This window comes from Sorghum bicolor, chromosome 9, assembly GCF_000003195.3.
Source record: "Sorghum bicolor cultivar BTx623 chromosome 9, Sorghum_bicolor_NCBIv3, whole genome shotgun sequence".
NCBI classification, from domain to species: Eukaryota; Viridiplantae; Streptophyta; class Magnoliopsida; order Poales; family Poaceae; genus Sorghum; species Sorghum bicolor.
Window position 1 is genome coordinate 48,724,970 of NC_012878.2, and position 25,095 is coordinate 48,750,064.

General features: G+C 45.0%; 4 protein-coding genes across 4 annotated transcripts; 2 read left to right on the forward strand and 2 right to left on the reverse strand.

Annotated features, from left to right (window-relative positions):
• Positions 1,145-13,756, reverse strand: LOC110430571 (pyruvate, phosphate dikinase 1, chloroplastic). The gene is made up of 19 exons (XM_021448366.1): positions 13,332-13,756; positions 7,316-7,372; positions 6,832-7,203; positions 5,612-5,774; positions 5,239-5,474; positions 4,917-5,045; positions 4,627-4,806; positions 4,366-4,503; positions 4,110-4,274; positions 3,845-4,006; positions 3,615-3,704; positions 3,330-3,468; positions 2,912-3,089; positions 2,572-2,701; positions 2,197-2,325; positions 1,928-2,065; positions 1,715-1,792; positions 1,545-1,636; positions 1,145-1,431 (listed from the first exon to the last, which is right to left on the reverse strand). The coding sequence occupies exons 1-19, from the start codon at positions 13,557-13,559 to the stop codon at positions 1,389-1,391; spliced, it is 2,847 nt and encodes a 948-aa protein (XP_021304041.1). The 5' UTR covers positions 13,560-13,756; the 3' UTR covers positions 1,145-1,388.
• On the forward strand, positions 16,877-17,501 carry LOC8076932. The gene has a single exon (XM_002439733.2). It carries the CDS (start codon positions 17,008-17,010, stop codon positions 17,374-17,376), a length of 369 nt encoding a protein of 122 aa, XP_002439778.2. The 5' UTR covers positions 16,877-17,007; the 3' UTR covers positions 17,377-17,501.
• On the reverse strand, positions 17,917-20,656 carry LOC8076933 (cytochrome P450 734A1). Its single transcript, XM_002441034.2, has 4 exons — positions 19,991-20,656; positions 19,306-19,550; positions 18,854-19,211; positions 17,917-18,727 (listed from the first exon to the last, which is right to left on the reverse strand). The coding sequence occupies exons 1-4, from the start codon at positions 20,501-20,503 to the stop codon at positions 18,311-18,313; spliced, it is 1,533 nt and encodes a 510-aa protein (XP_002441079.1). The 5' UTR covers positions 20,504-20,656; the 3' UTR covers positions 17,917-18,310.
• LOC8085118 (protein ALP1-like) lies at positions 22,064-23,189 on the forward strand. Its single transcript, XM_002439734.2, has 3 exons — positions 22,064-22,360; positions 22,438-22,663; positions 22,750-23,189. The coding sequence occupies exons 1-3, from the start codon at positions 22,064-22,066 to the stop codon at positions 23,187-23,189; spliced, it is 963 nt and encodes a 320-aa protein (XP_002439779.2).

Sequence of the window (25,095 nt, forward strand, 5' to 3'; positions counted from 1 at the left end):
TCTGTCTGTGACAAGGTTGCTCTAGGTCAAGTCCGAGTGCTCCATGTTCCCTCGTCGCACCAGTTTGCGGACATCATGACCAAAGGCTTATCTGTACAGTTGTTTACTGATTTTAGGACTAGTCTTTGCGTCCGAGATTTTCCCGCTATGACTAAGGACGGGTATTAAAGTTATACATAGATATATATTAGATATATATAGCTAACTCATAGTATACGTGTTGTACACGATTTGTACCTCAAGCCAACCAGGCTTGTACCCAGCCGATCAGGCTTGTACCCCAAGCCGTTCAAGCTATATAATGAAGGGCCACCCCTTTGGGTGTGCGGTGTATTTGCCCTACAATACCCTTCTATAACTTGGTCGCGTGAGTGCCTTTGATCGGCATTGCAACATGTTTCTCGAGAACGTTAGGGAGATGTGTGGACTGAGGTATGTCGAATGGTCTCTTAGCTTTTGTACAGTTTCCCTGGCTTGAAAACTGTTGTGTTTATGTTTTACTTGTGTTACAGGTGCCAAAGACCGGTAAAGGCAAGAAGGCGGCTCTTCCAGTGAACAAAGACAGGTTCATAAGCAAGATTTTCCTCCGTGGGAATCGAGTCATCATTGTTCTCAGGGACCCGAAATGAGTATCTTGTACACGTGGAGAGTCTATGAGTAGTATGTATGCCAATTGCCAAATGCTCAAAACATGGCCAGTTATTTGTGACTTATAACTGGCAGCTGCAGTTGCCAAATGCTCAAAACATGGCATACATAGTACTCATAGATACGTGTAAGTCACACATAATTGGCTGATCATGGGTCGTTACCACTGAACTGTAAGTGGTTATTTGTGTGACTTATAACTGGCTCACAATTGGGGAAGAAAAACACTGAAGACACGTCAAGGCTTAGGAACGATCACTTTGGAAGAGGGGTTTCTGCTGTTATAGATCATTCCTTTAGCTTCTTGCATGAATACACGAAGAGCCTCAGAAGCAAACCAGCAGTCAGTTGCATTCACCAGAGTCCAGAGTTCTAAAAAGTATCAGCTTTTTGAGGCTTAATTTGAGGAGGCCTCAATAGGTGGTATGTGCAGCAATGGCCTCAACAACATGCACACCTCACACACCAAGAAAACCATAAACACACACCCAGAAAAGAAAAGAAGAAGCCCTTGACACATATATAATCGATAATTGATGATCCATTGAAGAACAGAGTTTTTGAGCATAAACAGTTTGAAAGTTTTACATAACTGCAAAAAGGGATGGAATTGTAGCTTTTATGAGCCCTGCTACTAATTATCTTCACAGATCATGGCTCTGTAACAATATTATTAATCACCAGATGCGCCAACAGCAGGCGATCATCCGGTTGCGAATGAGGAGGCACCCTCAGCACCCTCAGACAAGCACCTGAGCTGCAGCTAGCCTAGCAATGGGAACCCTGCAGAAGGTATTTCATATAAAAACCAGTTAAGATTTTGCTGCCGTTAACATAACCGGGATGTAAAGAGATATACTTGTTGGATTGGATCATGAGTTTATCACTTGACCAACCTGAAAGGGGAGCAAGAAACGTAATCCAGCCCAACCTTGGCGAAGAAAGCAACTGACGAAGGCTCTCCACCATGTTCTCCACAAATGCCCACCTGTTTACATACAACACCAAACAATCAAACCATGGTTTCTAAGGAAACGAAACAATGTCCACAGATCCCGAAACTAACCTTCAAGTTAGGCCTAGTTTGGCGGCCCCTCTCTGTAGCAAACTTAACCAGTTCGCCCACTCCTCTCTGGTCGAGAACCTGATAAGTTTATGGACATTCGAAAGTCAGGGGGGATATGCATAATGGCAAGACGACAGGAGATACACATCTGCAAATGATAGAAAAATACAAGTATGACCTCAGATGAGAGGGTGACAGAGTTGCAACAGTTACCTCAAAGGGGTCATGTTGGAGGATACCCTGAGCCAGGTAAATGGGAATAAACTTTCCCACATCATCCCTGCTGTAGCCAAAAGTCATCTGTGTGAGGTCGTTCGTTCCAAAAGAGAAGAACTCAGCCTGCTCTGCTATCTGCCAGGTTGTGAAACCAAAACAACAATGAAAGATGTCAAATTAGCATAGGAATAAAATATAATCTACAAAGCCAATCTAAATAGTCATCCTTTAAATTTTCTGAAATAAGGGAGTTAGTTGTTTCCTACCTGATCAGCCACTAGAGCTGCCCTGGGAATTTCAATCATAGTTCCAATTTTGTAGCCAATAGTTTTACCCGCATTGGCGAAAACTTTCTCAGCAGTTTGTTTGATAACATTCACTTGATGTCCCAATTCCTGGAAATATCAAATGTCAGTTGTCTAAAGGAAACTCAGGTCACTGTAACAAACTTAAAATATCGAAAAAGTATTTCAAGAAAATGAATTTGGTGGAAGACAAACTGGGTGTAAGTGACCAGACAAGCGAAACTTAAATGTGTACAGAAATTAGTTGTTTATGCAATTTTGGCATCAAATGGATTTTGTCATTTTGAACTGCAGAGATACTATATACATTAATACGAAAATAAAGAAGATGCATGCCTGTGGTGTTCCAACAAGAGGAACCATGATCTCTGGGAAAACTTCAACACCCTGGTTGGACATTGCTATAGCAGCTTCAAAGATGGCACGGGCTTGCATTTCTGTTAATTCAGGGTACGAGATACCAAGCCTGAAAATTTTGGCAGTTCCAACATTAGTCAAGGTATACATAAATGTACAGTGAGTTTGTTCTTTCTCAATATTTCACTAACACAAGAAAACCTGCTAAATACTCCATAAAAATGCAGCTATAAAAGAACAGAGAGAGCATACAACCAAATGGATCAGGCACGGGTGGAAACGGATTTTTCTGTGAAAAATAGAATAGCAGAAAACCAACCTGCACCCACGGAAACCAAGCATGGGATTTACTTCTGCAAGCTTTTCAACTCGTTCAAGGGCTTCTTCCTCATTGGCTCCCGTTTCAGCACATAATTCACGCACAATTTCCTCAACATTCCCTTCTGGAAGGAACTCGTGGAGAGGAGGGTCCAGAAGTCTAATAGTCACCGAAAGTCCTGAAACACAAACCAAAAAAAAAAGTTCAAACCAGTCCTGCACACTTCAAAAATACAGTCTGGACTCTGGAGTAGCTATCACTTATGTTCAAGCCTAATTTAGTTATTTATTTTCTGAAAATACATAGTCAATGTTTGCTTAATTGAGAGAAGGTTGCTTACTCCTGTTTTGTTCAGTAAAACTAGTGCATCCAGTTCAATACGAAATCTGTAAATGAATGCACTGTGATTTTCACTTACCATCCATAGCACGGAAAATGCCCTCAAAGTCAGACCTCTGGTAAGGCAAAAGACGATCTAGTGCCTGCTGCCTCAGTTCAACTGTGGGAGCCATAATCATCTGCCTTACAGCCTTAATCCTCTCATCTGAAGCAAAGAACTGCCAAAGTACAGGAGAAAAAACATGAAACTATTTATTTCCTTGTCTATAACAAAGAAGTTAAATAAAGAAAGTGTAAAATGTCCAAGTATATATCCTAGCCATAATATGTTGGGTGTAACTATAACCAAGTACTAAATAGATACCATGTGCTCTGTCCGGCATAGTCCAATTCCTTGTGCCCCATTGTTCCGTGCAGCCAATGCATCCTCAGGGGTATCCGCATTAGCCAGAACCTACAACATATGCACAAACAATCATTTCTGATCTCTAAATAGACAATGATTATAGTACATGGTCTGAACTTGAAAGAAAATTATGTCTGTGTTTTGACTAATGGAGTAGTACATATTGGTTAGTATTTCTGAGATTATACCTTGAGCTTTCTAACATCATCCACCCAGGACATGAAAGTTCCCAAATCACCACTGAGGGCTGGTGGGGAAAGCGGCTGCTTTCCAAGGATCACTTCACCAGTTGATCCATTCAGCGATAGCCACTCACCTTCGCTCAGCACATGGTCTCCAATCGCTACAGTCTATAAATATAAACATAGCAAAGTAAGCATCCATATCACAATCTCATTACAAGCTTTTACTTCTCAGCATGTTTTGGCTTCTGCAAACAAGAACTCAGCTCACCTTCTCAGCATCATTGACACGAATGGCTGAGCATCCCGAGACACAGCATTTTCCCCACCCACGGGCGACCACAGCAGCATGGGAAGTCATGCCACCCCTTTCTGTAAGAATCCCAGCAGCTGCGTGCATGCCACCAACATCCTCAGGGCTGGTCTCCGCCCTCACCTACATAGGAGTATTTCCAAAGGAAAAAAATTATCACTGAATAAATACAGAAGAGCTATTTTTTACAGAGGATGAAAAGGATATTACTTACCAAAATAGCAGCTTTCCCCTGGGCATGCCATGCTTCAGCATCCTCAGCAGTAAACACAATCTGGCCCACAGCAGCCCCAGGTGAGGCTGGCAGTCCCGTGGCAATAACTTTATCCTTGTATAACGCTGGGTTCTCAAACTGGTTTTCCATAAGACAAGAGGAAAAAGGTATCAATGCATGCATATCAACTACTTAATTAATATACAAACATCTAGGACACGTTGATTTGATAAGCCGTTCATGGTTAGTACGATTGATTACCTGAGGATGAAGAAGCTGGTCCAGGTGGCCTGGTTCTACCATCTTAATCGCTTGACGGCGCTCAACAAGGCCCTCGCTAACCATGTCCACAGCAATCTTTACGGCACCTGCGCCTGTACGTTTTCCTGTTCTGCACTGCAACATCCACAGCCTGTTCTCCTGAACAGTGAATTCGATATCCTGCATCACACACATATCAAAAACCAAGTCAGCCTGAGTTCATTCATAGCAAAGGAAGTAGTACTACATTGTCTCGCAGAATCTCAAGGCAGAAAAGCTAATGTACGTACCTGCATCTCTTTGTAGTGGCTCTCCAGTATGTTGCAGTTCTCAACTAGCTCTTCATAAGCCTGTGGCATGACGTCCTTCATGGCATCAAGATCCTCTGGGGTTCTAATTCCAGCAACCACATCCTCACCCTGAATATATAGGAAACAAAATTGTATGATGGCAAATTCATTATTTGACTCCGGTCCACAGCATGTTTCGTTTACCAACCAGGACATGTGTCAAGTAGTCATGTATGAACAGAACACAGAAGCTAATTAAGGTTCAGGATCAAACAGGAGCTAGCAATGGATGGAAGCCTGACTGAGGTCACCATAAGTATACCTGAGCATTGATCAGGAACTCGCCATACAGCTTCTTCTCTCCAGTGTTAGGGTTCCTAGTGAAGAGCACGCCAGTACCAGAAGTGTTGCCCATGTTGCCAAACACCATGGACTGCACGTTCACGGCAGTGCCGACCAGGCCGGTGATCTGGTTGATGCTCCTGTACTTCTTTGCCCTGGGGCTCTCCCACGAGTTGAACACAGCCCGCACTGCCAACTCAAGCTGCTTCTTGGGGTCTGCAAGCAAGGCAAGCACAGTAATTTATTAAGGTTGTGTTGTAGCACATGATTTTGGTGCACAATTAGGAAAACAGCTCCAGTAGTATCAGGAGATTTGTTTCATACAGACACTGTTGAGTGACTGAGGATGGTACCTGAGGGGAATGGCTCTCCCTTAGCTGTAAGGTAGACTTCCTTGTACTGACCCACAAGCTCCTTGAGGTCAGCGGCAGTGAGGTCAGTGTCATTCTTCACCCCCTTGGATTCCTTCATGTGCTCAAGCTTCTCTTCGAACAGTGAGCGGGGAATGTCCATGACCTGGCCAGGAAATAAACAATAAATATAAAGGATCCGTAGATTAATTAAGCAGCAGTTCCTACATTTGGAAAAAACAAAATCTGATGAGAGCAATTTGAGTCATCATCGTTCTTTCCTCGAGTCCGACAAGCGACAAACCAAGTTTACATTCCGTATATGAATCTAGTTAGTTGGTAGCGTGAGCTTCAACACTGACAACGACCTCTAGGTTAATTCTGCGCGGAATATACATACATTTGTGCGCATTGGCCTACAAGATTCTTGTTATTATCTGACGAAACTATGTTCACCTTTTATTTTTCCTCAAAAAGTCGCTTCTTTTTTTTTACATCATCAAAACTTGCATTTGTGTGACAAAAAACATCTTCCTCAGGTCATGGAACTGTTAAAGTAGTTTTTTTTATGAAGTTCATCAAAAAAATAGACCTGCATCCACAACATTAAATTAAATTATCTTTTTTTTTAAAAAAAAAATCTTCTTAAAATCTGTGTGTTAGTATACTTTTCTAAAAAAATTGATTAAAATTAAAGCAATTTTATTTAGACCAAAGCTCAAGTTTGCAACTGGGAAAATACTCCTCCTAGTATAATAGTATTGGTGGTAATAAAACAAGAGGAGCACTTAGTCCAATCGCTGTCTCCAACGCGTGAGCGTGAATGAATTTGATACACATCGTAGTAGGCACGATGATGACTGGCCTGACGGGCCGAATAATCCAACAACCCCCAAGGCCCAAGGCCCCAACCACGTTCGTTTAACCCAAGGAAACGGCACACGCCCTACGACGGCTGGCCCTACCTCGCCTGGCAAACAGACAAAAACTCCAGCCTTGGTGGACCCATCCGTCCGGCGGCAGCAAGCACCAGGCCAGGGCAGCCAGGCCACGGCACACGGCAGCCATGGAGGATGGACCATGGGATATGGGTCGTCGATGAGATTGCGCGCAAAACTAGGCATCCATGGCTAGTGGGACAAGCAGTAGCGGTGACCACAAGCCGGACGGACGGAAAATGGAACCGACGATCGACGTGCTGGTCGAAGGAAGGAAATACTCACGACGTTGCCGAACATGTCGAGGAAGCGGCGGAAGGAGTCGTAGGCGAAGCGCTCGCCGCTCTTGGCGGCGAGGCCGGCGGCGACCTCGTCGTTGAGCCCGAGGTTGAGCACGGTGTCCATCATGCCTGGCATGGACACGGCGGCGCCGGAGCGGACGGAGAGCAGGAGCGGCCGCTGCGGGTCGCCGAGGGTGGCGCCCATGTACTCCTCCACGAACTGCAGGCCGTCCAGGATCTCGGCCCACAGCCCCGCCGGGAGGATGCACCCGGCGTCCTGGTACTGCTTGCACGCCTCCGTCGACACCGTGAACCCCGGCGGCACCGACAGCCCGATGCTCGACATCTCCGCCAGGTTCGCGCCCTTGCCACCCAGCTGATTGATGATCCACCGTCCATCAGTATATGTATGTATGTATGTATGTAACATAACAGCATGCAGCACATAATTTAATCATAAAAAAAAAAGAAAACAGCTTCTCACTCACCAGTTCCTTCATGCTCTTGTCGCCCTCGCTCTTGCCCTTGCCGAAGTAGAACACCCTCTGCGAACGGTCACATTGAGCGGGCGCCATTAGCACACACACGAAACAAACACGAGGCAGCTGATCACTCACTGATCAGTGACAAAATACACAACACAGCCGCTGTGTGTGACTGATGAATGAAGCAGGGCCTCCCCCGCGGCTCTATTTATAGCAGCGGCGGCGGCACCCGAGCCTTGGCTGCGAGTGATGACGTGACAGGGCGAGCGTGCGCAGCAGCAGCACAAAACTTGCAAGCACGTAACACTTTTTTTTCACAAACCCAGGGGGTGCCCCTTGTAAACAATAAATGACGAGTCATTTTGGCACAAAATCGGTTGAGCAAAAATCCATCGTGTTAGGATGACTTTTTTTCTTTATCAACATGTTCAGATGGCTGGATGAGCTTTACACGTATACTATAGTAGTAGTTGTTGTTGGCAAAGTTAGAAACGGTGTCAAGCAAGTGAACACACGCTTGCCCCTTCCCAGCTAACATATCCGGACGCCCGCGGCCACATCACCATAGCCACTACTGCCTTTGCTTACCTACAGTGGCCCGCCCCTTTCTGTTACATCCAGGACAAACTAGTTGATGTGTGCACTGCTTGCTCTCGTATGTACGTACGTACGTGCAGGTGGTTTTGATTTAATTTGTTTTCCAAAATAACCCCTAGCTGCGCACACTGTTTAATTAACCTTTTCTGAGTGAAACTGAGTGTAAGAAAACTAGTGATGTGGCGGATTCTTCTTTTTGTACAACAAAATGTCTTTGAAGCATTTTGTCATAATATATAATGCCATGAAGCTATTTTAATTTGCCGCAGGACCCTCAGTCACACCAAACTAGGAGTACTAAGTACTTGATGCTTCGTACTCTCTCCATTCTAAAATAAGTATTTTTTTTAGATATCTTGTTTGATTGTCTGCCTTATCTTTTATATAAATACTATCTATCTTGTTATGACTTATTATATTTTAAAGATACTTGAATAATGATTTATTTATTTTATAATTTACATAAAAATTTTGAATAAGATAAGTGATCAAATAAGATGTAAAAGCAAAAAAAAAGTTACTTAAGGACGTAAGGAGTACGAGAGAACGATGAACTAAAGCTTGGAAAAATTGGAAGTGGTAACTAAATGGCATGCCAACCCAACTACACTTGTACTCCTACTACCCAACGCCTGCGCTCGTCATAGCCTTAGTCCAATGCATGCAAGAACCACCACCGGCACCGCCGGCCGTGTCACCCTTTCTTGTTCCATGCGTGCGTGATGCATCGTCCAGCCAAGAAAAAACTGAAAACTGAATTGATCAATGCTGCTAGCGTCCAGTGGCGCCGCTTCTGTGACTCACGCTGTCGTGTCAACACGCATCCACGCACGCACCGCGCCACCAATGCAACAACATGACGCGGTAGACACGTACGGTGCAGCAGCTAGCTAGCGCGCTTTCTGTTTCGCAAGGACGACGCGCTGACGAACGTTTGCCTGCTTGCTTGCTTCAGTGTTGTTAGGCTTTTATTTACTAGCTTTAATTTGTTGTGATCGACACTGGACGGAGCTCTCTCTCTCTCTCTCTCTCTGCTACTCGCATTTTGTGTATATTGTGTGTTCCAGAGATGGACTAGTGGCCAGACATTTGCATTGCTGGGATGAACATGTGGAATTTTCGCAAGCCAAGCTACGAAAAATTGCCACCAGCAGGTAGCTAGCTCAAGGTGTGAACGGGCATATTATTCTTTTTTATCGAACAAAATACCCTGTCTGTCAATCACACGCCGGCAGGCCATGGCCACGCATGGGTGCGCAAAGCAAGCGAAGCGGATAGCGTTGTTGGTCGTGTCAGGATGGGTCTCGTCGTTGCGTCCGCGTTAGACGATGATGGGATCGCAGCGCAGGTACACTACACGACCCGGCCCTGATCTCGGCAAGGATTATATTTGATTTCCCCCTTTTTATTTAAATTGTCGTCTTCTCGCATCAGGAGCTTACGTGCAATCCGATCGTTTCTTGACTACTGTGATGTCACTTGAGTTATACGAGTAGCTGGACAGCAGCAATAGTAGATGAGAAAAAAAAAACGGTTCTTTTGGAAGCGTGAGTCCATAGTAACTGCTTGGTTGTTGGTGACACGCTACGCGCTCAGGGCGACCGAAGAAGGCGCCCCCGGCGGGCAAGGGGAGAGAGAGCAGCACCGGCGGGCGGCGCGCGGCCGTCCGTACGTCTGTCTCCGCCTCCCGTCACGGCGGCGTTCGGGCGAGAAGCAGAGCCACCGTGCGTCCATGTGGGGCGACTGCACTGCACAAAAGCCACAAGGAGACGGAGAGCGCACGGATGGCCGTCGTTTAATTTGCATTGCACGCGCCCCGCGCCCGCACGAATCGAGTGCCGCTGCGAGCCGCTCTCTGCTGCGTGGCTTTGGTAAACTACTACAGTATACCATCCATGTGTGCGTCGCACGGTACGGTAAATAATGGTTATATAGACTTTTGGGCTGTCACTTGCAATTTTTAACCAAATTCTTCTACTGTATGTATAAACACCAAACAGGGACGGAGGGCCAACACATGGTGGAGTGGACGTGACGACTGATGACGCCGTCGTTTCAGTTGGGCAAAAGGAGTACGCCGTTGGGAGCTTCGTATCAGTGAATGAGGTGGACCGCTAGCTAGCTACGTATGACAACGGAAAAACGGAGTGCGTCCGTTGAAAATTTTCAAAAACTAGATTTTTAGCTAGGTAATCTTACGTAGAGGGACCAAAAAAAAAAACCTATATGCACAACGTGTTCCATGTTGTAACCAAATAAAATGGGGCAACTCAAATTAGAGTGAGCTTCCCGGTTTGACAAAAATGTATTTTAAAACATTATCCGCTGTCTTAGGGTTAGTGGATTATTTGCATTGCCACACCGAGGCAGTGCCATTACATCCCACGTACAGTTATATCCCCGCTCCTTTTTCATCTTTGGCAAGTGAGAAATCCAAAATAGAGGATGTTTATATTTGAAAATCTAAAAAGGCATAGGAAGATTTTTGTTAATCAAAATCCCTATTCATAAGAATTGGGAAGGATTGGCGTGCTCTAAAAAAAAGAATTGGGAAGGATATAAAGTCATACAACTGCTCTTGGATCTTGCTCCTATGGCCATATATATGGGTCCTATGAGGGCATGACCTTAGGATCCATATCTGACCTCACATCGCAAACACATTAGTGAAGTTGAAACTTGCAAGTCCTGGGACACAAACACTGGACAAAACTGAGACAAGACAAACAATGGCCACAAGCAGGAGTACTACCTCTCATCAGCATGTCTGCCTGCCACCACTGTTGCTAGTAATTAAATGGCTGCTTCTATTTGAAGCCAGAGTTCGCCCCTGATTATTGTCGGTAGAATTTGTGGGGGAAGTGAAGAGATGCCATTGTCTCATTGGCACGAATGGGCAAAGAAAATTGCGCCGTATAACACGTCCCTAGTCCAGTTGATTGTGCCAAGTGAAGCGAACCTTGCTGAACCAACAAAAGTCCCCGTGATTTCTTGGATTTAGCCGCATAGATAGGGCAAAAGAAAAGGTACACCTCCGGTTCTTGTTTTTTAGCTCTGCGTCATCACAAAGAGAGCGAGCGAGGCCACTTGCCGGATGGCCGAGCGATCCTACCGTGATAATCAAATGGCTAGGTTGCCAAGGTGCATCTGATCTGATGGCGCCCCTGTCTACTATCCATTCCGTGGTGGATTCCATACTCGATTCCGTTCACATTCTTGATGTATGTGCGGATGTACTGACAACTGAGCCATGGAAAAATTCTTTGCCGTGGTTGTAGCATGATAGCATTGTGCTCGCCTGGTTTTGGCGAAAACCATGGGCATGGACTCTCTCTCTCTCTCTCTCTCTCTCTGCAGTATAGGGGCAAACGTACTGCCCAGCAGTTTATCTAATTCTTAAATTAATCTTACCTGAGGTAATTAGTATCGCCACAAAATAGACGGCATCACTCTATATTGATAGTCGTGCGGCAGTTTGTCTTGTTGTAATAAAGGTTTCAAAGTGAAAGGGCCACTGGTCTGGTGGTAGGATAGTCTAGTGGGACGTTACACACTAGAGTTTAAACCCTGTTGTCACATGTTTTTTTTCTAGAATTTTGAAGAGGAAGGAAAAATAGTTTAAAAGTGGTATTTGGAAATAGTCTAGAACTCGTGGTGCAAAGGAGGGATATATGTTTTTAACTTTTTTAGTAACTTAGAAAACTCATTAGTTTATTAATGACTTTTTACAATTATTGGAGATGCTCTTGAGTTGAGAAAGAAATTTCACTTCGCATTTGACATGATTGGGCCCTCTATTTGAACCAGGCTTTGGGTTGGGCTCAAGCCATCGGCCTACATTACACTACGAGAAATAAAAAATAATTGTGCACTCATGCTATTTATTTGGGCTCATGCCTGTTTTCCTAACCCAAACACCTCCAACAACTTGAACAGGCCTACCTTATGGGTCTTTTTGGGCCAGACCAATTGTGACCCAAGCCCAATATCCTCAAATCTAGTTAGACCCACGTTTGGAGTAAAAAAGAAGAACTTATTATGATGAAAAATTGAATGTTTTTTGGACAAAAAAAATCTAACAATATGTTTGGGAGTTCTTACAATCTACTAGCATAAAAAGTTCTAAATAGTGGACAATGTTAGGATCAGTTGTGAACATTGTTTCACATTAACCGAACAATGTTCAAAGGCCCTCACTGGCCTCCCTTTTTTTCCAGTTGAGGAGAGTATCTTAGGTCCTAGTTAATAGCACATAGCTAGTAATATTAGCTAGCCTAGCTAGCTACCTATTATCTAAGAGAAGTGTTTGGATACTCAGCTAATTTATAAGATTGGGTTGTTGATCCACCTATTAGCTACTATTATCTGATTTGGTCTAGCTAATAAGATAGTTGTTATCTAAAGGTTTGGCTAATAGTTAGCTAGTCTACTATCTATAAATGTTTGGATCTAAAAGAGATAATTATTAGATAGCTAACATCTACTAGGAACCAAACCGGGCCTTACTATGTTAAGTTGGCCGGGCTCCATCTAATAATTGTGTTTAAATTGAACCAAAGGTGCTCATAAGGACTAAAGATGCTGTAACGCAACGGAACGGTCCCCAAACCGGCCCAAGCAAAACAAAATGGAAACATCAAACCTTGGTGGGCAGCGTTAGTCCTGGAGACCAGCTTGCTCACCAGGTTGGAATTGTCCATAATATGCTAGTGAGCTCGGAAATAAGCAGTACTTGTTCATTTCCATGCTTACGAGGACATCACCTTGGCCTTGGTGGGAAGACATGAGCTCGCGCTCGATGCCGGGGATGTGTGATGGTGCGCGCATGCGTACCTAGACGTAAGAAAACGGGACGGAATACCTAGACGGATGAAAATGGGACGCAAAAATTCTGTCCCGTTTCTATATTTGCAAAAATCTGTTTTCGAATGTGTATAATTAGGATAGGCTGGTTTTCTGTTCGTTTTTGCTTTGGGAGATCCTGATACGGGATGGACTTGTGTCTATCCCGTTTTCAATCTATGTGTCATATGCGTAACAATCACATGTCCTTATGTTAGGTTAATATTAATATATTAGCCACCAAATATGCATATTAATATATTAACACACATGGCATGCATGCAAGTGAATATTAGACCGGTTTCTATGTGTATATTATTGTGACTTTAGCGTGCATACATGAAAATATTAAATTATGCGGTTTTAATTTAATTTTCAGACTTTTCGTCCGTATATATTTACCTGTGTTCCTGTGCGTTTAATTTTATCCCTATATATATATATATACGCGTACCCATGCGGCCATGCACGTCATGGCAATTAACATGTATCCGGCCAATAAAATGCTAGCTCGGGCCAATAAGCATGGCTGCCTCGCAAATTCCATCAGTTTGTGATACAAGAGCTGCAAGGTATATACCTTTTTCGTGGCAATCGGCGCGGCGTCAACGACGGCCCTGAGCGGCGCGCAATGCTGGCCCCGTCCCGCGCCGGCGTCGGAGCGGATGACGCTCGCCTTGGCGGCGTGCGGGGACCTCGGCGCCGCGACCGATCGGCGCGCGAAGGAGGAGGTCGCATCCCTGGCCCTCCTGCTTTTGGAGCCAGGCTTCTGAAGGCAGATGGTGGCCCCGGAAACCGACGCCGCCATCCTTCCGCGCGCTAACGGGAGAGCTCGATCGATCGATCGACCCGAGCGAGCGTGCCTGCTGTGTGGCAGGGCAGGGCAGGGGAGCGTGCTTGCGTGCGCGCGCGCGAAGGGGCAGAGTGAGGGTCTGCGGAAAGTTGAGCGAGGAATGCCTTTAGTTGCCTTTAGTCTTATACCGTCAGCGTCGAGCTACGGGGTTCACACGCGCCCCCATCGCAGCAGCGGCTGGGCTCACCTTATCCCGTCGTCTCGCGGCCCTGTGGCTCCGGACGACGAGGCTCCTGGCTCCAGGCAATTTCGGCAAACACACCCTCATCCAGAGCTCCGGCCGGGGCCTCCTGGGCTCTGCCGCGCGAGTGGCTACAGTTTACGCAGCATGGATGCCGGTACGTCTATCAGTATTGGACGCATGTGGATTCGTGGATACAGAGCTTTTTTTTCTTTTCTTTTGTTCCAAAACAAAAACTCTGATAAGAGCGGAAACGTTTCGCTATTCTTTTAGTTTTAATTAATGTAGATATATAAATAGTAAATGATTGTAGAAACAGTACTTTAGAATCTTAGCAATTAGTTCGTCCCTATAGCGTGATACGGAGTCTGATTCAAAGATGTATTGAGTCATAAAAGTTAGAATAACTCGCGTTTAGCGATGATATGTTCCGTTACAAAGTTGCTAGTAAACCTGTAAATATGAAATGATGCATATTGAAATTTTATAAATAGTACTCCCTCATTTCAAATTTTGGTTAAACTGAGATGCTTTGACTAAATGTCTTATAAAAATTTGAGATGGAGGGAGTAATAGCTTAGCAGTTTTGCCAAGGCCTTGTTTACTTCCACTCAAAACTTAAACTTTTTTAAGATTTCTAGTCACATCGAATCTTTAGACGCACGCATGGAGTATTAAATATAGACAAAAATAAAAAATAATTACACAGTTTGGTCGAAATTTACGAGACGAATCTTTTGAGCCTAGTTAGTCCATAATTGGCCAATAATTACCATAAATAAACGAAAGTGCTACAGTTACTTGTAATCTTCAATGAGTGATGTCTTGCTCATCGTTTCCATATTTCGATTCTGTCAACGCTCCAACAACCAACCATACCAATTCTATTCTCAAAATCGAGTAGCCGGACAAACACACACATATATGTACCTAATATTAAGGAGCTAAAATTTCTTCCTCTTTTTTTCTGCTTCTCATATTTTTATTGTCCACCTTTTACTGTTTTTTCCCGGCTGCTCTGTGTCCGTGATTTTCAGCCTCTTGTTTTCTGCTTGGCTCTCCTTCGGACTCTGCTTGCAGCTTGGCCTTTTAGTCTGGTATTTTGTCTTGTTTCCGTTGTTTTTTAGTTCTGTGTTTTTCTTCTTCTTTTTGTTGTTTCTCCATTCCGACTCCGTCTTTTAGTAGGGTATTTTGTCTTCTTTACGTTGTTTTTTAGTTTTTTTTTTCTTTTCGTTGTTTCTCCATTCCGGCACCACTCAGTTTCCTATCTGGTGTTTTCTTTTTCTTATTCCGCTTTTCCTTCTTGAACTCAATTCTGTTTTTTTTATTTCTCATAAATGTAAATAACAAATAATAAATACAATAGTATTGTCTTCTGAATCATTGATCCTTCCATAAAAATATATTATAGTTTGAATTAAAAACAAAACTCATTTTTTATTAAAATATAGATCAACTAGTGGTTCAACAAATCAAACTATGAATTAAAATCTTAAACAGTTTGTTGTCTAATCTAGTCTAAATAAATGTTGCAAACCCCTAGAAGGATTACAATGTGAAAATTAGAGATGTTTTCTGTAGTCATCATCGACGAGTAGAATTAGAATTAAATTATGGGTCATCAAAAAAGTGATGAAGCTTAATATTCCATTGTGGTAACACATGGATAGTATGAAAATTAAATTTAAGATATATTTCTGTCTAAATACTTAGTGCTTTGAGAGGACTACAATGTGGAAAATCTAGAGATGTCTCTCCCGACATAATCATCAGTGGATAGACCAATTCGTAATAAGTTGGAAACCAACTCCTTGCTATATTTAATCATATTATAATTACATATATCTAAGGGTCCTAAAAGAGTCACGAAACTCAATATTTTAGTTGAGGCAACACATGGATAGTATGAAAATTAAAGTTATGATATATTTATATCTAAATATTTCAGCATTTTGCAATGGAAAAGAAAACATCTATGAAGGTTGTTATTTAATTCAATATAAGTTTAATAGGATGTTGTTATATTTTTACCAACATCAATATCATGATCATCATAAAATAAATAAATTTTGATTTAACATTTTTATAAAAAAAATATAAAATAAATAAATTGTTACAACACACGGGCATGTTTTGCATGCATAATATTTAAAAGCTAAGGGATTCTTTTATCCTTTTCTTTTTAGTTTTCATACTGATCTCAAACTGTCTAGGTTTAAAAAAAACAAACGGCTTTGAAAATTTGAGGGAGGATAAAAAAAATCGGTTTTTGTAAATGAAAGAAGGTAAATTAGGCCTTGTTTAGTTCACAAAAGTTTTGGGTTTTGGCTACTGTAGCACTTTCGTTTTTATTTGACAAACATTATCCAATCACGGAGTAACTAGGCTCAAAAGATTCATCTCATAAATTACAGGTAAACTGTACAATTAGTTTTTATTTTTGTTTATATTTAATGCTTCATGCATGCGATCAAGATTTGATGTGACGAAGAATCTTGAAAATTTTTACGAAGCCTTAGACGACAGCTAAAGTCGAGGGGTGAAAAGAACTTTTCCTTTTATAGCCCGGCCTAACTATTGGGCCGCCGGTGTCATCAACGTGTGTTGCTTGGAGATCCAAGCCGTACAGCATGGCATGGACTCGTCCGGAGCTTTTTCTCGCAGAACCACCTGGTCCATGTCCGTAGGCACGTCCAAGTGCTACTACACAGAACGGTTTCATTTCATGACAGGATGATTCGATTCGATGATACGAAACTAGCCAGACAGCTGGGCTCGCGTCCGTACCAGGATCGGTACATTCCGCACGGCCTCATGACGCAAACGAAACAGACTGGTCCACCAAATCGGCGTGGGCGAAGAGGCCCAGCCCGCTTACCGGCCTGGGACCGTGGCCGCCTGCCGCGGGGGGAAGAACTGCCCAAAAAGAAGTGGTGCGCGTGCGCATGCGCGCTTCCCGGCGCCAGCCCCTGCGTCCCCGCCGCGCCTTCGTCCGTTCCATTCCGCGGTGCGCCAGCCAGCAAAGGCACCCGCCACCCCCGGCAACGGCGAGAGAGAGGCCTTTAAAGCGACGGAGGAACGCACGGGGGCCGAGCACGTAGAAGCAACCGTTTAGGCACGACCGGCGCCGGGAGAGGGGGTGGAGGAGGAAGCCTCCCTCGCTTCCCTCGCCGCAGCGCCTCCCCTCCTCCTCCTCCACACACGCACGCATCAGCTAGCGCCATGGGAACAGAGGTGCTCCGCCCGCACGATTGCCTCGCCCGCTCTAGGCGGCCGCGGCCGCTGCGCCCTGCCGCCGGGAGGAGGACGGCGGCGGCGCGCCAGGGCCAGTACCAGGGCCGTGGCGCGCGTGGCGACAAGCGGAGCCCCTCGGCGGCAGTGACGGTGCCGAGGCAGGTCGTCGCACGGACCAAGGTGGCGGCGGCGGACGCGTACGCGGGGCCGGCGTTCGGCGCCATGTCGCCGTCGCCGCGCGCGCTGCCGCTGCCACGGTGGTTCTCCTCTAGGACGGTCGCCGACGACGACGCGACGGTGCCAGGCGTGGACGACGCCGCCACGCGGGAGCTTCGGCGGCTGCTGGGGCTCCATTGACGCGTAATAAGGCCAGGCACAATTGTAAAAAAAAAAAAGAAGAGCAATGGACAGGCGCCATGGCTGCCCATGAGCCCAGCAACACGTGCGCACGCAAGGTTCAGATGCGTGGGTGTCTCTTTCCATCGATTTCTTCTCGGTTTGCAGCTCCCGTGCGGCCCTGGCGGCGCCGGCTTCGGAATGCCTCCCTTTGCCTGATGTTTTTGTGAAGGACAAAGGGAGGCCAGAAGCGGTGGCACCGCGAAATGTTCCTGTTCCGAAACAAGCCGTCAGAGACAGACAGAGAGACAGGAAGCAAAACATGCTAAGCTAAAAAATTCCCACCGCTTCTCACTCGATTTTGTGCTCGAATGTGAATCTCATCTGTAAATACTCCCCTTCCTTGCCTCGCCTTCGAAATTGAGGGGAGGGTTTACCTTACTCTAAAAAATTGACAGAAATTAAAGTATGTCAGGTTCACGAAAAGGAAAACTTAGGTTTGTTCTAGAAATCTCATTGGATATTATGCAACTTGTAAGTGGCCAATGTTCTCTGAAGAAATTTGGCCAAGAAGGCAATAATTAACGGCATTGGGATTTGGTTTGATTTGATATTCTACAATAACAAACAAAAATGACAATCAGAAACCTTACAACAGACGAGCAGATACAGATGCCAGTTACAAACCCAAGCACACAATTCCTCTTCCAAAAAGATAAAGACGGGGCTTACATTTACAAATCGTATTTGTGGTAGATTCATGCAGGTTCTTAGATGTGGCTTTTGAACAATACATGTCACTTTGGCCCAAGTGGCGGATTACTGTAGAGAACAAGTCTATATACAAGTCTTTCATAAACAGGATTGGAAAAAGTATAGGCCTCGTGGCTTCTTCAGACTACTCACAAAGATATAGAAGCCTGCTTATGACCTTATTAGTTATCACGTAGAAAGCTCATATCTTCCGGACAAGAACTTGAGCACCGAACTGGGGTTGGAGGGTTAACATCTGCATCGGTGCATGAGCATAAGATGGCGAAACAGTAAATGCAAACCGCTGAAGGGTCATTGCAAGTGCCACCTTGGCCTCAACCATTGCAAGATTCTGGCCAACGCAGATTGTAGGACCAATCCCAAAGGGGAAGTAAGCACCTAGGTGATAGCTCTTGCCATCTGCAAACCTTGATGGATTAAACTCCTCTGCATCGGTGCCCCAGACATGATGGTCATGATGGATGGCAATAATAGGGAAGTCAAGCCGTGTGCCAGCCGGGATGTCTAGTTTACCCAGCTTGATATCCCTAGTGGCAGTCCTATTGATGAATGTAGCTGGAGGATACAGCCTGAGGGTTTCTTTTAGCACCATTGTTACCTGATCATGGCAACATAGCAAAAGCTTTACTAATTACATTCAAACAGAAATAGTCTACATAGATATAGCATAAAATCATCTCACAAGCACTAAAAATGTAGGAACTATTCAAATAGATAGACTCACAATTTTGAGATCACTCAGGTTTTCCACATTAGGGTGCTCATACTTTCCGCATACTTTAAGAACTTCATCACGGGCCTTGACTTGCCACTCTTGATGCAACGCAAGAAGAAGTGTTGCCCATGTCAACAAGTTTGCTGTTGTTTCCTTCCCAGCAAAGTAAAATGTCTTGCACTCATGAATTATTTCTTCAATTCCCATTTTGTATTCGCTCCCAGCTTTGCTGGCTGATAGCATTAACCCGAGCAAATTTTTTGAATCCTCACATTTTGTTCCATTGATTTCAATCAATTTGCGCAAGGAACATTGGATTTCCTGGTTTAACCTCTGCCTTTTTCGGTTCTTCTTTGTTGGTACAAACCTATGGCGAAACAGATCATATAGTGATGTATATCTATACACTATGCCATTCAAAGACTGGATCCCAAGAATGCAGTGGAAAGAGGCAATCTCACCTGAAGCCAGGAATATAAACAGTCCTCATTGCAAGAAGAGCAAGTTTCATCTGCTCCTCCTGCAATTCAAAAATTCGTTTTCCCTCCTCATAGCTACTTCCAAATGCCACACAGGAAATGACATCTGCACTCAAAGTGTGGAATTCTTTATGGACATCGATCTCAGACTCAGTGTGGCTTCCACCTTCGGCCTCCCATTTATCAAGAACAGATGAGGTGGTAGCTGCTATTTCTGGTATCCAAGCCTACAAAGGGACAAATATTGAGTTTAGAGGTAAATGATACTTGATTAGCTGCACCCATCAGATAACCATGCAAATCAGAAAGAAGAAACACTGACCACAGATGAACATTAACTTGCCATGCTAAGTTCCATATAAGGTTCTTGTTCTATACAAGTATATTCATTAAGTAAAAGCTCACACTTGTCACATCAAAGGGGCATCAACATCACATTTACTAAGGACTAATGTTTTCAGCAAAATTGATTGAAAGTCTAAACCTAGTATAGTTCTATAAATGAATTAAAGAACGCTGGCTCATACTCTTACGAAACAATCACAAAAGTAATCACTTAAGCTCACATTAGCACAATATTTTAGCAAGAAATACACCCCCTAGTTGTTGAGATTTATCAGAGTCTCATAAATTTTCATGTTCCAAGTCTCAAGAAACACCTCCTCACCTTCACCCTCTCCATGTTAAACGCCGGCGAAATCACGCGGCGGTGGCGCGCCCACCTCTCCCCAGAGAGCCCAGTGAGCCCCTCGCCAATGAGCTGCCTGGCGAGCGGGTTGTTGCCGCCGGCGCCCGCCTTATCAAAGGCCCCCGTAGAGTCGGTCATGGCGGCCTTCACGAGCTCCGGATCGGAGATCACCAGCCGCGGCCGGGGGCCGAACCAGTACACGAACGGCCGCCCGTACCGCGCCGGCCAGACCGCGTACTGCGGCGTGGCGCGAGCGACGACGCCGTCGTGGCGGAAGGACGGGAGGGGCGCGGACCTGGCGGCGGCTAGCAAGTCGCGGTAGTCGGCTGCGTTGCCGGAGAGCAGGCTGCGCGGTGGCCACCGGATTCCCTGCCGCCGCAAGCGGCGTTCCAGGCGGAGCGGGACCCACAGGAAGGAGTGGAGCAAGCCGAGCACGTACTGGGCGGCCGCGAGGAGCGCGGCGAAGAGGAGAGCGGAAGAGAGGGCCGCCATTGCTTGCTAGTGCTACTGCTACTCCTGTTACTTTGCAGACTTCGGTGCTTGCAACGGGGAAATTGGCTCCGATGGAGCATGGAGGGGAGGAGAAGCATCGCATTGACTTTTTCGGCGAACTGGATCGTGGAGGCAACTGTTTTACCGTTAGATTCCTTTCATCTCGTATACACATACGACAAAACAGCCTATTTACAAATAAGGGAAATATAGGATTATAATTATCTAAACATAATAGCCAAATCAACCATTACAATCAAGCGACTTGATATGTTCCAAACCACAATTCAAGAGGCCAAGTAAAAGCAGCGGAAAATGGGATGGTAGTCACGAACAAAGATGCTGCCGTCATGGATCATAGTGCAAGTGTGGAGAATGAATCAAATTGCGAGAATTACCGAGTACGTTTTGAAAAGAAATGGTGCGCAATAGGACCATATAAACTTGAAAGGGTTGGAACAGAACTTGTTTGTGTGTTGGAATCTGGATGAAAGCAAAGTAGAAGTTATCAAATGTCCCGGAATATAAGTTCAGCATAAAGTATAAACAAACATGCAAACACGATATTTCTTGTTTCCAGTATGGGTGTGTTTGGTTGGGCTGCTAGGTTGGAATTTGGCTAAGTTGGGCCAGTTTTCGCTTGTTTGGTTTGCAGGCCAGCCCATCTAGCCAGGCTCCAGGAGGCCACCCGTACAGCCGGAGCCTGGCCCAGAAAGAAACACGGGGTTGGTGTTTCTTCTGGAGCCAGGCTCCGTCCGGCTCCCCGCGCGAGGCCCGCTTGGCCTTGGACGGCCACCAAATAAAAGGCACAGCCTCACCGTTTGGCTAGGGTTTCAGGCTACTGTTCACTCTTCCTCTCCCGATCCGCCGCTCTCTCTCGCTGCCTCGCTCTCACTCGCGTCCTCCCTGTTTTCCTCCTCTTGGCTGTTCCATCCCAGGCGGCGGAGTTCGTCGGAGTTCCTGGTAAGGCCCCGTGGCGGGGGTATGCTGCCGCACTCCTCCTCTTCCCCTCTATTTCCTCTCCGTGTATTCTTGTGTTGTGCTCGAACACTGTTATGGCGATTTCATTGGTTTTTTACGCTGAGCTTTAGGGTTTTGGTCGATGATGTTTACAGATCTGGGTGGCGCACCAATAGGTGACGCAGCCGATCCGAGTAATTTGTTAGGGTTCTACTCATACTGCTGCAAATGTCCCTAATTTTGTTCACCCAGCAAAAGATTAGTCCATCTCATGTTAAAGTCATGTGTTGTTTTTAGATCTGGGAGGCACACCTAGTGGTGGTGCAGCTGATCCTTGGAGACGGGGTCCTTGGTTTCTAATTCATGTCTAATTTCTTGTTTAGCACCATGGTTCGTTCAACTAGGCGTTGTCAGCTTGTCAGTAGGGGTGCTGCCTTGGTTGCAGTCATCACTACATGGCTTTTTGTCAGATTTAGGAGGTTGTCTTCCTCTAGGCGAGGTATTACCTATGGACCTTTGAGTGTTAGAGATGAAGAGAGGAACAAGAATCTTAGCTTCATCTATCACAGTGACGATCGTCGTTGTGTTGAGCTTCTTAGGATGAGGAAAGCCCCCTTCTTCCAGCTCTGTGATCTGTTTCGCAACCGAGCCCTTCTCAGAGACAGCATCCACATGAGTATTGAAGAACAGGTAGCAATGTTCTTGATGGTTGTTGGTCATAACCAGCGATTCTGGGTTCTCACTCCTGTATTTAGGAGGTCTTTAGAAACCATCAGCAGGTATTTCCAAGAAGTCCTGTATGCAGTAGGGGAGCTGAGGAATGATATGATACTACCACCATCTACTGCTGTCGCTCCAAAAATTAACAACAGTAGGAGGTGGGACCCTTTCTTCAAGGTTGGAGTTCTTCACTACACCAAATATTGGTTTATCATGTAGGTTGTCCTTATTCCTAATCTTGCATATTGTGATAGGATTGTGTGGGGGCTATTGACGGAACGCATGTACTTGCCAGAGTCCCTAAAAAGTATAGGGCTGCTTTCATGGGGAGAAAGCATACTACTACACAAAATGTCCTTGCTGCAGTGGATTTTGATCTGAGATTCACTTATGTGTTGGCTGGTTGGGAGGGATCTGCACATGATGCTAGGATCCTTGGAGATGCCTTGGAGAGGGAGGATGGCCTTAGAGTGCCACCAGGTAGTTTTCCTAATTTGACAATCTGTTAGACATGGTCCACTAGGTACTGCTTCTAAGATCTAATATTGTGCTCCTCTTATGTTTAGGGAAGTTTTACCTTGTTGATGCTGGGTATGCTGTCAAGCCTGGGTTTCTCCCCCCATACAGAGCCACGAGATACCATCTTAGGGAGTTCGGTGTTAGAAGCCCCCAGAACCCAAGGGAGTTGTTCAACCTGAGGCATTCCTCGCTGAGAGTTAATGTTGAAAGAGCATTTGGTTCTCTGAAGAATAGGTTCAGGATCCTATACAACAAACCATTCCATCCCTACAAGACTCAGGTTAAGCTAGTCCTAGCAGGTTGCATCCTACACAATTGGATTCTTAGGTTTGGTCAAGATGAGATCATTCCTCTGGAGTCAGAATGGGAGCCCAACCCTCCTCATCACCATGGACCTCATGACAATGGCTATGACAACACCACTTGGGCTGCTAAGAGAGATGAATGGGCATCACAGATGTGGGCTACTAGGACTGGGGAAAATTAGTTGACATTGCTGCAGTAGTATGTTTTGTTGACCCAATGAGCATGTATTATGTAATGCTGAGACCAATCCCTAAGATTATGATGCCTCTGTTGTCAGAACTAAGTCTCATTTCTATGGTTTGGTTATGTATTTTGTAATTCAAACTGTTTTATTTGAACTACGTTGTGCTTGAAATGTTTGTGTATCCATTTGTCTAATGTTCAAAGTGTTCCATCCATTTGTTCATTTTGATGTACTTTTCCATGGTTCTGGTAGCTATGGAGGGTATGGATGCCTTCCACATTTTTGGGGAGGATCTTGCAGGGCCCAATGCTGCTGAGGTGCCAGAGGTGCAACCTGTTCAGCAAGGCAATGTGCAGGTACCAAGGCTGAACTGGAGCACCCTGATGTCTGCAAGAATGCTAGAGAAGTTTTCGATGCTAGTTGCAGATGGGGTCAGAACTGATAAAGGATTCAAAGACATCCATGTTCAGGGTGTGGCGAAGGACCTGCAGGCCTTCATCAATGCCCCAGTGATCGCATCACAAGTGTACAACCATCTTTGTAAGTGGAGTGCAAAGTGGAAAAGACTGTGCAAATTGAAGGAGCTCAGTGGAGCCAACTGGGATGAAGATCTCTGCATGATAACCCTTGATCCTGAACACTACCATGGACATGTCAAAGTAAATGTTTTCCAACTCTTTTTCAATTCATCACATTTTGTGCACTTTCTAATTTTTTCTAACTCTTCTACTTTGCAGGATCATCCCAAAGATGTAGAATTCCTCAATGTGCCCATCATGCATTATCAGTACATGCAAACTGTGTTTGGAAGTGGTGTCGCAACTGGGAAGTTTGCTATGGGATCCAATGAACCACTTGGCTAGCCTACAGCAACAGAGACCATTGACCTTGAGGCAGAAGGAGTTAACGACAATAGAGATGTAGGACATTCATCCAACAAAGGGAAGGCTGCGAGGATCAACAAGGGTAAGCATGAAGAAAGCACCAACGCAAGGCGTGAAGACAATGGTAGTGGGAAGAGGAAGAGGGTTCTGAATGAGGATGATGCAGCACTTCTGCATGGAATGACAGAGGTAGTGGTGGGATTAAGCAGTGCTATCAAGGAAGGTAACCATTCAGAAGGTGCACCAGGGATTTATGATGCTGTCATGACGTGCCCCAACTTTGCTAGATTTGATTTGATGATTTGCCTCAACTATCTCATGCAAAACAAGGCATCAGCATTGGTGTTTGTGGGGATGACTGTAGAGGACAAGGAGTTGTGGATCAGTACTCATCTTGCTAAAGTTAGGACTCAGACGGCCTTCCAGTGAGGGCAGTTGGTGCTCAAGCAATGTAGCAGTTCAACCCATTTTGATGACCATTGGCACGTAGTTAGCTATCATTTAGGGCAGTCCTGGGTGGATCATGATAGTTACCTATCCTTGTAGTTAGCTATCATAGTCTGATTGCTACATTTTGCTGTCATAAACACCATGTTCTAATTTATGTGATGTACTGAGGATGTTTGTCTTGGATAGTTACATGTTCTAATTTATGTGATGTATTGAGGATGTTTGTCTTGGCTAGTTACAATTCTGTATCCTTGCAGTGATGAAGACCAAATTCTATGTCATTTTTGTTGGGCGCAAACTAGGTGTGTACACGACTTGGATGGACTGCAACCGTGAAGTGTCAGGGTACCCAGGCAATCTGCATTGCAGTTTTGCTTCTCGGGATGATGCTGAAAAAGCCTTACTTCAATTCCAGGCAAATGCAAGCATGGCAAAGACACATGAAAGGGTACCAGAAGAATTTCCAATCGAGAAGAAGGTCTTCCAAGTCAATGTGAAGGACCGTTTGCTGTGTTTTCTGATAGCCATTGTAATCATACAAGTCTATTTCATGTTTAAGTAGATTAATA